Source organism: Aotus nancymaae, unplaced genomic scaffold, assembly GCF_030222135.1.
Source record: "Aotus nancymaae isolate 86718 unplaced genomic scaffold, 86718_ANA_hifiasm-v0.15.2.pri h1tg000041l, whole genome shotgun sequence".
NCBI classification, from domain to species: domain Eukaryota; kingdom Metazoa; phylum Chordata; class Mammalia; order Primates; family Aotidae; genus Aotus; species Aotus nancymaae.
Window position 1 is genome coordinate 35038764 of NW_026988455.1, and position 14203 is coordinate 35052966.

The following is a 14203-nucleotide window of genomic DNA, read 5'->3' on the forward strand; positions in this document are numbered from 1 at the left end:
CTTATTCTCTGTATTCTACTTCTTCCTTCCTGACACTCTTTTCACTTGTCTCTTTCTCAGAATCCTTTTTTGCTTATCACTTAAACCTTGACAGTCCCCACAATTCTCTGTGTTCTCATCAACATTATGATTTTAAATATGATTTTAACTACTGCTTATATGTGCTGATGACTTTCAAATTCTTTATTTCCATGTCTTCACATGCACATCCAATCATTTACCAGTCACTTCCTCCTGAAATCTACAGGTGCTGTAAAATTCAGCCTGTCCCAAACTAAACTCTTCTTTCCAAAGCAGTTCTTTATCCCATATTCCCAGCCTCAATGATACCACCACCCAACCTTAGTCACAGAAACACAAATCTACCCTCTGCCTCTTTTTTCCTTACTTCCCATAACCAAATCTTATTTAATCACTTAAATTAGATTAAAACTTATTCCCTCCCTTCATCTATACCTTATTTTAGATCCCTTTCTTGTCTTGCTAAGTCATAAGTTACCAAATTGGCATTTCGTGGCACTAGTTAGGCATTTCTATTAAAAAAGGATTCTATAATCAAGTATATTTGAGAAGGGTTGCATACCATATGACTCAGAATGAACACTAGCCTCTAGTACCCCTGAGAAGTACTACTGTAAAGAAACCTGCTTAATTCTATTTATGCAGCGTCTCCCTTATGTTTGTCTAAAAATTATTTCAGTATAATAGGAGAGGAAGTAGGAGGATAAGTCCTGTTTAAAAATCAAAGGCAAACACTTTTCAGAAGAGTGTGATCTCCATACTTCTTTAATGTATCAGCCTAAAGCTAATGATCTAAAATGCAAGCCTAAGCACATCATTTCCATTCTTTACTAGCTCACTATTTACTGAAGAAAAAGAACCAGCTCCATGCAATGTGGCTTATAAGACCCCATCTCATTCCCCTAGCTGCCTCCTTGAGCGACATCTGCTCGTTTCAGTAACTCTCAACTACTTGTGTTTGTGGTTCCTCAAACACACATACTCACATTCACGGCTCTGTACTTCTGCTTATGCTATTCCCTCTGCCCTGAGTATCCTTCACCTTCACCTCCTTATCCACGAGCCTCTAACTTGTTCTTTAAGACTTAGCTTAGGAATTAGCATGACCTTTGGTCTCTTTAGTTGACCTTTCTTGGCCCCACGGTTCTCCTCCTTCTTCCCCAAACACTGACTAAACTCCCTCAGCATTCCCACCATCAAACATAATACACTGTATTACAACATCTGCTTGTGTGTCTCCCCTTTACTCGACTGTTAAAGGGTCAAGATTACATCTTGCTCATTGTTTCAGTCCCATAACAGTCAATCCATGATTAATGAACTCAGTAGTATTGTAGTAGCCCTTTTGATAACAATCAGGTAAGACCATCCAGAAGGAATCTGACACTCCAGCTTCTCTCTCATCTCATCTCTCAAGTCACAGTCTGGTTGTAGGAAAGGTCTAATCTATGCATGTTTTACCAGGGAGGGATATTTGCTTCAAAGATGTATGTTCATACTCTAACTCTGCCTTTAAAAAATTCAACCCAGGTGTGCTTTCTTGATAGCCCCATTCTTATCTACTTATGGTCTTCATTGGCTTTTTTCTCAGAATCTTCCTTAAGTGGTTCCTCTCTTAACAGAGAAACAGAATAGCTGATTAAAGCATGAGTTCTGGTTCAGATCCCAGCCCTACCACATATTTACAGCTGTACAATTTTGGGAAATTCACAGAGGCTGTCTCCTCAGACTCCTTATCTATAAAATGGGCATAATAATATTAACATAGTTCCCTATCTTACAGGGTTGCTGTAATCCATGAACATGGTTAAGCATCTAGACATGTTTGCTGCTCTAGTCATATATTCAAGTATGTCAATGGCTTCTGGCCATGTGATATATATTTATTTCCACATTTAACCAAATTGTACAATTATTCCATTTATTCACTTCTATCCCTTTCTAGTCATCGTACTCTGCTTTGTTGTTTTTTGCTTTCTCCCTCCACAGAATACTAGTTCCTTGAGAGTAAATGCTTTGTTTTGTTTGCTGCTGAAAGCCATAGCACCCAGAATGGTATTGTAATACTAGGCCTTCAGTAAACACTTGATGAATGAATAACTATTAAAGGGAAAAACAGACTAAAAGTTTCATTAAAATAAAAAGTATAGAGAAATCATCCTTTAATGGCTTCCAATCCTATATTTTAAGACACCATACGCCATAATAAAAACATAAGAACATTTATTAAAATTTAAAGGCAAAAACATAATTTCAAAATATTTAGTCATATGTCAGGTGTGATAGAGAATGGATGCTTTCTTGAAATTCAAAATCAGATCCAAGAGTATCACTTTCAGAATGTTCTAGTGGATTGGGTTTACTTTTATTTGTCTTGGATGAAACAGTCACTATTTTACTTTCTTTCTTGACAGAAACATATTTTTTCAAAGACCCACTTTTACTTGGTTCATTAACCAAAGAACTAGTTTCCCCAATTCCTTTGCTTTTCCGGTTTTCAGGAGAGTCACAGTAGGAATGCAGGTACTTTCCAGGGTGTTTCTTACCAGAGTGTTTTTTGGTATAATCACCTGTTTTAGTCTTTTTCTCTGAAGAAGATCTGCTATTTCTGGACAACTCCTCTTCTTTTCTTTGATTTCCAGTTCCAGAAGTTGCATCTGCTAAAGGAGAACACATTCTAGCAATGAATCCTTCAAAAGACTCCTGCTGCTGCTCAGTGGCTGGGACTCCCAGGTTGTCTTTGGAAGTTACTAAGGCCTCTGGAGTAGAAACTGGAACAGTGAAGGAGTCAAGAGGCAAAGGAATTCTAGCATCACCTGTAATTTTCTGAAACTAGAAGGAAAAACAAAACAAAAATTTAGTGATGAATAAAGCCACGCATTAAAAAGCTGAGTTCAAAACGTCAGTGTTATTCTGTGACCTTAGAATTTTTCCAGCTCATTTTTCCCCTAATTATATCTTGCCAAGTGATTGCCAACTTAGCTATATCCAGGGGTAGGTCCAGCACATTTTCAGACTTTTGTGTTTTATGTAATTATTACTCATTTCTCTCTCCCTCATTAAAAAAATAAAACTTTATTCTAGAAGAAAATTAATTTCTTTCCTATCCTCCATATACATGTAAGCAGTATCCAATTTGTAAGTAGACTGAGTTTTCAAGTCATCAGTTGCCAAGACCAGTTTGAGACTGGCTGAGATGGGAGATGGGGGCTCCAAGTAAGGCCAGATGAAAAGCAGCAGGGGATTCCTGTGGCAGACAGGTTTTCCCCTCCCATTCCCATAGCTAGATGATGCCTATAATATATTGCCTGTTGGCTACTTATGGATTACTTATTTTGAAATATTATCTATATCAGTACTTGTACCTTCATTAGTGTTCCTTCATTGTAAGCTGACTGCATACAAATAGAAACCTAGATGAAATATGAATAGAATAGACATTTACAAAATTTAAAATTTAAAATATTTTCTCTTTCATTTCTCCACTGAGGATAGTCTGCTTTAAATCACAAAATTTCAAAAGAACTTTCTTATTTCTTATTTACAATATAATATAATGAAATGGGCACAAACTTACTAATCTCAGTCTTGGAAAGGACCCCAAAGATGCTTCTGGTCCCCAAGCATGTGAACAGATCACTTATTCTTTTCTCTCTGACTTAGTAATTCCCTTTTTGCTAATCACTTGTAAAATCATCAAGTTCCGTTCTATTCACCTACCTGGATATTTTGAATTTGCCCTAGGGCATTCTGCTTTGGTTCTGGTTTTTCTTCTTCAAGTGTCTTCTTTTCTTCTTTAGGTGGATTACTAACAGTAGAATTCATCTGGGGATGACCTAGTAATTGAAAATCTGACTGATCTATCCCAGCCATTGTGGCAAGCTGCCCAAGCCTGGTCAAGAGAAGAAAAGGAGGAAAAGGCAAGGATTACTAGAATCACACAAGGATAGCTTACATTTCCCCGAACCTACAAACATGAAATACTTCTAAAATCTTAAAACCCATTATCCTACTCCAGACCACACCCCCATCCTTCCCAATTTCTCAGACCTTCCCACATTTGTGCTTTGGGACAAACCATATCAGATCATCCAATCCTTTAAACACTGTCTCTTCCCCCAGCAATGTAGTAGATACCTCTTGACTTCATTTCCCTTACTTATTCCCTCCCTATTTTATATCTGCCTCAGTAGAAGCTGCAATTTCCACCACATACCTAGTGCCTCTCACCTTCATCCTCACACTACCACCTTTCCTCCAGTTCTCAAGAATAAGTTTATTCCTTCCTTCACCAAACTGTTTACCTACAAATCATAACTCCATCAATTATCTATATCGAACTCTCTTTTAGTATCTTCTTTCAGCAAAATCATTCTTGATTGAGGACCACTGATCTCTATCTCTATCTACTCTGTAGATTAATAACAATTGTAATGTCTAAGACAATTTTAATTCAAACTTACTTAACAAGTGAATAAAAGAAAAATTCCTATAAATTCCTGAATTTTTCAATTAAAATTACCTTCAATTTAGTCTTTAACAAGAATTACACCTACCAGTTACTCTATCTACAGGTTACTCATTTTTTTCTTATTAAGAGATGGGGCCTTGCTATGTTGTTCAGGCTAGCCTTGAATTCCTGGATTCAAGTGATCCTCCTGCCTCAGCCTCCTAAGTAGCTGGGATTACAGGTGCAGACCACCGAGCCAAACAGGTTTACTCTTTCATATTGGGCCCTCAACCAAGGCAGGTGTGTCATTTCACATTTCTTTTAAAATTAATTCCACATTTAAAAAATCAACTGTATTACCTATAATGACACAGTAAATATGACTTAAGGAAGCTATAAAAATTGCTCAAGTTACTCAGCAAACTACCATTAAAGTCATGGAGGGAAGAATGTCACAGGGAGAAATTAACTAACCCAGCATCTTTAAGGAGATCCAAGAAAGCATGAAACTTCTGAAAAGAATTCTCAATGCTGCCCAAAACACCTTCATCATCCAGGATCATATTTGTCAATGACTGTGCATGAAGGGCTTCAGACAAAGAGAAATTTATATTTCTTAACTGGGCATTTTCACGTTCCAGCTGTAAAAGAAGATTGAAAATGTGTGACAAGATTTTCACTCAGTATCACCAAAATAGTTTTTATGAAACTAAAACATTTAAAAAATATAATTAATTTGCAATTAATCTAACTCTACCAGTAAAGACAGACCATATTACATAACAATCAAAACCTGGAGACACTTGACAAAACTTCCTACATAAATAATATAAACATTACTTCATTAATGATATTTCAAAAAGATCACATTTCTAAACAGGTTAAATTCATACCTGGATCATTCTGTATTTAAAAATAGCTGTTTAAGGTTTCCTTTAAATTAGACAATGAAATATAGAGTAAGTATATTACAATTTGGCTGTTAAGGACTAATTTTTGCCACCAAGATACTTAATATATAAATTTAAAAGTCTCAAATCATACCCAATTTACTAACTGCACAATTACCAATATTCCCCCTTTGCTTCTTGAAAACTTGTACTCTCCTGCACACCATCCACCTTTATCATCTATTTAATACTATACAGAAATCTAATTCTAGTATTTCTCTGAAAGGCCATGTGTTCACAATGTACCTTTTGCTTTATACAATCAGGTCTTCAACCTTTGCTGAATGATTACGTGTCTTCCAATCCAATGCAACACTTTCAAAAATTCCTCCTTAAACTTACTTTGTAATAATAGTTATATAGAACTTTCTAGCTTATCCCCTGCTCTTATGCACATTCACCTAATTTAGTCCTCATGGTATAGATTTTTATCTTTCACTGTATTCTTACCAGTTTTCCATTATCTTTCATCTTATTTATTCATTTTCCTAATTCACCATCAGTAGGTAGTCTCATCCTCATCTTTTACATAATTGTATATATAGTATAAGCCTAATAAATGCATTCTTGAATTGAAGCATCATGAACAGAAAATAAGTTCCAGTCATATAAAAACACAAGAAAAAACAACAAACGTCAATTTTTACATTTTTAAAAACACGCTTTTTGGAATATAGATCACACGATCATCAAATATAAGTGAAACATTAACATAGTGTGACCAATATGCAATATACTATATTTTCTCACTTTAAAGTTTATAAAGTGTGTGTATATGTATGGCTTAAAGTTAAACCAAAACAAAAACAAAAAGCTCTCAAAGGTAAGAAAATTTTATTTACCTCACTGACTCGTTTATCAGCCTTAAGCCTTATCACTCTTTCCTCCTTTAACTGCTTTAAGCACTCCTCCAGTTTTTCCTAGTGATGTAATAAAGTAAATATTATAATTAATTCACAATATGATCCCCAAAGCTCTTCCAGCTGTTGATCTCACCAAGTGTTTAGGGACAGAGCCAGAAGTGAACTCAGATATCAGGATTATAGCCTACTGCTTGTATATCATACCATACTAGGGAAATTAATTACCAAAAACATATCAAATTCTCACATTACAGATTTATTTAAATCCCACTCTTTCCAAAATAAATCTGTGACAGCTCACTATAGAAGGCATGCATATATTTATTGAGTCAGAGATAAAAATTAAGGCTATGACTCATTTGTGGATCCCTTATAATAGGAAGCCCTAATAACACATTTAACACACCTGAATTATGTAACAGCAAATTAAAAATCAAGTAACCAATTAAAAGGGACAGGGCTCTTTTTGATAAAGACTGAAGTAGCTGAGCGCGGTGGCTCACGCCTATAATCCCAGCACTTTGGGAAGCTGAGGCGGGTGGATCACGAGGTCAAGAGATCGAGACCATCCTGGTCAACAAGGTAAAACCCTGTCTCTACTAAAAATACAAAAATTAGCTGGGCATGGTGGTGCGCGCCTGTAATCCCAGCTACTCAGGAGGCTGAGGCAGGAGAATTGCTTGAACCCAGGAGGCAGAGGTTGCGGTGAGCCGAGATCGCGCCATTGCACTCCAGTCTGGGTAACAACAGCGAAACTCTGCCTCAAAAAAAAAAAAAAAAGAATCCCTGCAACTTTTTAAGGGCCGGGCGCAGTGGCTCACGCCTGTAATCCCAGCACTTTGGGAGGCCGAGGCGGGTGAAACACGAGGTCAAGAGATCGAGACCATCCTGGTCAACATGGCGAAACCCCGTCTCTACTAAAAATACAAAAAATTAGCCTGGCATGGTGGCACGTGCCTTTAATCCCAGCTACTCAGGAGGCTGAGGCAGGAGAACTGCCTGAACCCAGGAGGCGGAGGTTGTGGTGAGCCGAGATTGCGCCATTGCACTCCAGCCTGGGTAACAAGAGCGAAACTCCATCTCAAAAAAAAAAAAAAAGACTGAAGTATAAAAGGAATTAGACATGAGGGAGATTCTCCAATTCCCTCCGGAGTGTTGAGGGAAGGAACTCTCCTGTATACTTACATTAGGAAAAGAAATTGGTACCGCTTTCTGGAGTAATCTTTAGTAAATACTACCAATTCTGTGTCTGGGAATTTACCCTAAGGAAATCATTAAACGTGTGGACAAAGATTTGTCTACCAACATAATGTCACAGGACTGTTTACAACTAATCCCTAGAAGCCAAAAGCCTCCAAATTGTGATTGGTTAAAAAAAATAGCACATCCATATGACGAAATGCTGTATGAAGCCACTAAAAACAATGATATGGGTCTTAACCAGAGTTAGGGAATGGTCACTTTTTTTGGGAGATGGTCCATAAGCTAAGTAAGATTCTCTGATATGGAAGAGCATTCAATGATGTGACAAAATATTTTGATACCTTTTTAAGATAAAAGGGCAAATTACAAAATATCCAGGTGTGTGTACCACGCAGAGGTGGTTTTTATTTCCCTCAATGTTTTTCACGATTTTCAAACATTTTCTCAAAGGGCGTATATTTTCATACTCAGAACATATGTTTCAAAAATCAGTAAATTCCCTAATAACTACAAATTCTTTCATGTTTCATTATCAGTTAAAGCCCACCAAGCTTTTATGGGAAAAAGGAAAAAGAAACTGCAAAATTCCTCTACTTACTATTTACATAATGGTTTTAATATTTAGAAAGTTATCAAAGAAGTTCTAAGCAAACATGCAAACAAGCAAAAAACTCATCACAATTGTAGAAAGACTAAAATCCTCCATTCCTAACTGGTTCTAAATGATCACACCAAAGCACAATTACATGAAATTGTTTCTCCCTCTAGTGGAGGAAGTGAGAACATAATGTTACATTTTTATGAAAGTGCTCTCTCCTCATTACTCCTTTAAAGAGTAATTCACACTCCTTAAAGAAAATAAGGAAATATGAAACAAAACAATTAGAAAGTAAAATCACTTAACATTCCACTACTTAAAAACGACTAATGGCAAAGTTTTGTAGTAATTTTCCTTCCTGACAGCTGTTCCCTTCTTCCCTTCTGTACGTGGACAAGTTGATTTTTTTCTGGAGCGCAGCCCCATAAATATCAAATTTTATCCTGTACAACAACACTTGAACATCAGAAGCTTGAAGTGTACAGACCCATTATATGCAGATATTTTTCAACCAAATGCAGATAAAAAATACAGTGTTCTCCGATGTAGAACCTCATAAGGAGGACTGACTTTTTTTGCATGCTGGTTCTACAGGCCAACTGTGGGGCCTGAGCATGTGTGCATGGCTTTGGGTATATGCTGGAGAATAGGGTCATGGAATAACCCGAGTATACTGAGGGATGACTGTATATCAAATTTTATGCTAGATATTCTTCAACATTGAATCAATTATTTCTCATCTGATAAGAGAGCTCATAACTTTGACTTTTGTAGTGGGCTATAAAATATTCCACTGAGCCCGCTTATTGGTTCATGTAATCGTTCCTTTATGGCTAACCAGACTGTTTCCAGCTTTTCAACATTAAGATAAAAGAACCACTTTTAAGTATGAAGGCTTTGTTCTCCCATATTTAGAATAACTTTCCTGTAATAAATTAATAAAAAACCAATTTTAGGTCTAGGCAAATAAACATTTTTAAGGCTCTGCGATATCTACATTCAAATTGCTTTCCAAAAGATTTTTAAGATTTTATACAGCTATTGGCAATGAAAGAGTCTATCACTTGGATATATCACCTCTACTCTAATTGTTGGCTTACCTTCCCATTTAAATAAGTGCAAGATATTTGAGAGAAGGGAGTATATTTTAATAAGTGTTTATTCCCAGCATCTGTGCCAACCACAAAACAGACAACCAATAAATAATTGCTGAATAAAGAAAATCCCTGCCAATATAAGATGTGTGTGTGTGTGTGTGAAACACAGAATATGTGTTTTCCTCTAATAGAGAAAAGCTTACTGTCTTCTTTAAATGTGCATTTCTTTGCTTACTAATTAGTATGTACATTTCTCTTTTAGGTTATTTTTTTGGAAATTCAGACTCTCTGAGGCAGTTCTGGCCCTTCCTATCAGCTGTATAACCTTGGGCAAGTTGAGTAACTCTAGGTCTTAATTTCCTCATCTATAAAATGGAGATAAATTCATGCATCATAGGGCCCTTGAAAGGAGTAAATTAACACACATATAAAACTGAGAAGAGTGCTTGGCATACAGAATATGTTCAATCAATGCAAAATGAATAAACATACAAATGGAATTAGTAGAGAAGAGCTTAAAATGAAAGTTAATCATCTCCTCCTCACTCACATTTCCAGCTTCCCAGAGGCAACCATTTCTTTAAACAGGTTTTTAATTTCAAAATATGCTACACATATTGAAAAGTGCACAGAACACACTATCCAGGAACACTCATGTAACCATATACCCAAGTTTGAAAGTACAACCAGCCAGCATCTCTGAAATCCCCCATATCTTCTACTCATCACAAGCTCCTCTCCTTCTCCCAGAATTTAACACCATCCTAATTTTCCTAATAATTATTTCCTTTATATGCACACATCCCTAACAATCTAGTTTTGCCTACTTCTAACTTTATGTAAAGGGAATCATAGTGAATGCAGACTTCTATATCTTATTTTTCTTTCAACACTGTTCTTAAAACTCATCTGTTGTTGCCTGTAGCTCTTGTTCATTCAATTACTTCTATAGTTTTCTCACTGTACAATCTAATTTTTAATTCTTAATGGACATTTGGGTTGTTTTCAGGTTGGGCTTTTACAAATAATGCACGTGGACCCTATTGTACCTGTTTTTCTGGTGCATGTACCCTCAGATGGCTTTTTGAGTCATAAGGTATTTATAAACTTTCAATTGATAGGCAATGCTAAACGCTTTCTAAAGTAGGTTTGCTGACTTATACTTCTGGTGCAAATAGAGTGAAAGATTCTTATTACACCCCAGGTCTACAATACCTTCCACTATAAAATTTTATTGTTTGCCAATGTGGTAAGAGGGTACATCTCATACTGATTACAGTTCATTTTTCTCTTATTATCTATATGGTTGAACACTTTCCATATTTATGGGCTACTTGGATTTCTTTGTGAGGTTTAAATCAACCATTCTTCTTTTTAATTCTTCCTATTTCTAAATAAAATATAAGTATTACATGACTGAATTTTAGACATTATTTACTAACTTCTTGCTTTACTAAGTAAGAGTTTGGTTCATTCTCACTTATTTACTTACTTATAGCCACTACTCTCGATGAAGTTGTATCACCATTAGTTTTTCCAATGGTCACGATCTCATCAACTTCTAGTTCTATACATTACTTAAAAATCTAAACTCTCTCAATGCCCTGCTTTGTAAAATAAGGACATACTTTTGTACCTTCTTTCCACCTGTGTCCACCTTCCAAACTTAGCTTTTACACTGTTCAAGTTAATAATATTTATATTCTGTTCTATATGCAGAGTTGTCTACTTTTTGAGGGACAGACAGATCAGTGTTTAAGAGAACAGGCAGAAAGCTTAAGCTTAAACCCCTGATCCAACTCTAAATTTAAGTACAGATTGGGCAAATTCCTTCTTTGTCTTAGCTTCTTTTCTGAAAAGTAGGACTAATAATAACACCTATAACAGGTTATTCTGAGGATCAAATGAATTAATATAAGCAAAAAACTTAGAACAGTGTCAAATATATGCTACATTTGATACAAGTTAGTTATTATTGCTATTATATGCAAATTGATAATCAAAGCTGCAGACCAAGGCAGTATTTCCATTACTATGATTAAATTAATACTGCCTACTGCAGAGTTATATTGTATCTCCATATATATACAGATTACACAGCCTTCTAAACAGTTTCAGTACACAGCCCTTGTACAGAATAACCACATACCTTAAGTTGCCCTGGACTGTTCCAGTTTACAACCCTTGTCTTGATATTAGTGCTAACAGCACCTGCTTACACTATTAAAGTGTTCTGGTTTGTACAGTAAATTAGATAGGTGGTCACCTACTGCTGTGCCACTGAAAAGGGTGGACAAGTTCAAGTGGATTTTTCCCTTCTGTACATCAGTGGTAGCTCAGAAATCTGTCATAGTGAGAGGGGAGACCCCCACTCCATCTCCCTCCTCACAGGCCGCCACCTCCTCCCCCTGAATATGGAGGGTAAAAAGAAATAAAATATCAAAGAACTGGAATCCGTGGTCAAGCAGCTTGCTGACACCACTGACCAGGCCATAATAAGGCCTAAGGACTGGGAAGATAACTCCCTTTTTGGTTCCCAACATCTAAGCTATCTATAAGCCTTGAAAGTGTTGCAAAGAATGTTATCACTACCGGCCAGAGCCCGGAACTGGGTCACGTCCTCCATGTTTGCACAATCCAATTCCCCTCCCCTTAAAAGTTGCATCTGCCACCAAATAATTTGCTGTCTTTGTTCAGCTCCTGTAACCCTTCCCCTTCTTTCCCTCCCGTGTGTGCCAAATATAAATTAGCAAATCTATGAAAGGCAAAGACTGTGAGGTCAGCTGCCTGGCTGATGGGCAATGATACAGTTTCACCTCTGCTCCCCCTTTAGAGTTGTGAGCCCTTAAAAAGGGACAGTTGCTGCTTCTTGGGGAGCTCAGTGAATGAGGCTGTAGCCCCCCACAACTCCCAGCCAAGTAAAAGCCACTTCCTTCCTCAGTTTGGTGTTCAAGAGGTTTGTTTCTCACTGCTCCTGCTTCAATAGTTTAACTTGCTTTATGTTTGTGCCAACAAAGCTTTCTCCTCCTCTGGAGTTTGATTCTCTTCGTCCCTCTTTTCTTCTCCTTTCTAACAGTGCCTAATACATAGTAATATGCTTCAAGGTTTTTTTAAGCTCGCAGTCACACAACCCATGGAAGCCTCTCAAATCCAGACCCAGTGCTCTCTGCATGGAAAGCACTGATCCCCGATATCCTATTATCTTCCTTCTTAGTTTATTCCCTCATTTTGCTGGACTACGTTTTCAAATAACAAGAAAAAGTATAGAATAGGTCAAAAACATCCTATTCAGCCCCAACTTACAATTGACAGTTTGGCTGGAGGGGAAACCCCAGGCTGACAATTATTTGCCTTTAAAACTTTAGAGGTATCTTTCTAATTCCAGGATCCATGATAGCTGATGAGAAGTATGATAAAGTCTGGTTTTTATTGTTTTTTAGGTGACTGGTATTTTTCTCTTGGGAATTTCTTTCTTTTCTCAGTATCTTGAAATATCACAACGAAGACTATCTACATATATGCATCTATCTAAGGCAAACTTTCTTGATTTTTTTTTTGTAATTTCCTTCCATCCATTTTTTTCTGTCTTCTGCGTTTTCTTACAGTAACATGTTAGACCTCCTAGATGCAACCTCGCTACCATATCATTTCTGTCAAATATTTTCCATTCTTGCCTTTCTGTTCTATCTAATGAGAAATTTCCTTAATTCCTAATGAATTTATCTCAACCATTATAATTTCCAAGAGACCATCCTTGCTTTCTGCTATTCCTTTTTAAAAAACACCCTATTCTGTTTTACAGGCACTGTATCTTTTGTTCTTGTGCTTAACAAACCTAAGGATGTTAAGTAGGGTTTTTTCTTAAAGTATTTTTGTCCTCTTAATTAGCTCTGGTCCTACCAGGACATATCTTTCATCTTTTATTTTCCTTGTCACGTTGTGAGTTTTACTCAACTATCAGGTGAACCAAGGTTGTTTTCTATTTAAGAGTAAGGGAGCAGAAGATCACTGGAAGCTGATGACCAGCTTCTCTTATGCATGAAGAAGTGGGTAGCCAGCATGGCAGGACATCCTCAGCTACCATTTTCTAGGGTGCAAAATCCACACTATCTACCCTAGTTCCCCCCAGTTACTTTACTGGTTTTCAAAATCAAATGATCTCATTTCAGAAGAGTGAAGGTAAGGCTGGGAGTCAACTCTTCCATATACAAACTGTCAAGGAGCTCCCTCTATGTTAGTCACATTTCTAGTTCCTTTCCTTCTTCCTATATGCATATCTGAGTATGGAGCTGTTTCTGCAGTGGGGATTAGATTCCCTCTGAGCTGTAGGCTTCCCTATGCATATTTTAGGTGACGGTTTTCCTTTGTTCTACTGCTTCGGTTTCATACCCATTTTCATCTGCCTTCTGTATTTCAAAAATACGTTGAAATTTCTTCAATTCTCTTGACTATTGTAGGCTTACATATTTCAGAAATTTTGATAACATCATTTTATGGGGTTCTTAAAATAGAAAAGAGCCGAGAGAATTCTCAGTGCATCTTGAATCAGAAAGTCCCAAGTTATATTTCCTAACCTTCTTGGTCTTTCCTAATGGCTACAATCACTTTCAGAATACAATTTCCTAATCCTCTGGTGAAGAAAATAAATATAACACATTTAAAACAATAATGAACATGACTTAGACATTCTAGGATTTTGTTTTTCCTCTGGAACTTAGTAATAAACCACTTAGGCACTACACACTGTAGGTGCTCATTTATAAAAAGAACAATTCTACATTATCTATAGATTTTTCCCTCTAATATTCTATCATTTTTGTAATTAGTTATCTTAAAAAAAATCTCTAATTACATATCATTAACTTTGATTTTAAAAATGAAAATCAGTCTTCATTTTTTGAAAATCAAAAAGTGACTTCCATCATCACATAAAAATAAGATAACAGCCCTTCCACCATGTGAGGACATGGTGAGAAGCCATCTGTGAACCAGAAAGCAGGCCCTCACCAGACACCAAATCT

General features: G+C 36.6%; 1 protein-coding gene across 4 annotated transcripts in view; it reads right to left on the reverse strand.

Annotated features, from left to right (window-relative positions):
* CEP78 (centrosomal protein 78) overlaps positions 1-14203 on the reverse strand; it is a 43577-nt gene that overhangs the window by 9848 nt on the left and 19526 nt on the right. For 2 of the 4 annotated variants that reach the window (XM_064361626.1, XM_064361625.1), the window contains exons 12-16: positions 6264-6341; positions 4946-5112; positions 3742-3913; positions 3387-3434; positions 2592-2853 (exon numbers count right to left, since the gene is read on the reverse strand). In XM_064361626.1, the coding sequence (XP_064217696.1) occupies positions 2592-2853; positions 3387-3434; positions 3742-3913; positions 4946-5112; positions 6264-6341 (727 nt within the window). The remainder of the gene's footprint in view (positions 1-2591; positions 2854-3386; positions 3435-3741; positions 3914-4945; positions 5113-6263; positions 6342-14203) is intronic. The other 2 variants (XM_064361628.1, XM_064361627.1) reach the window with 1 other exon arrangement.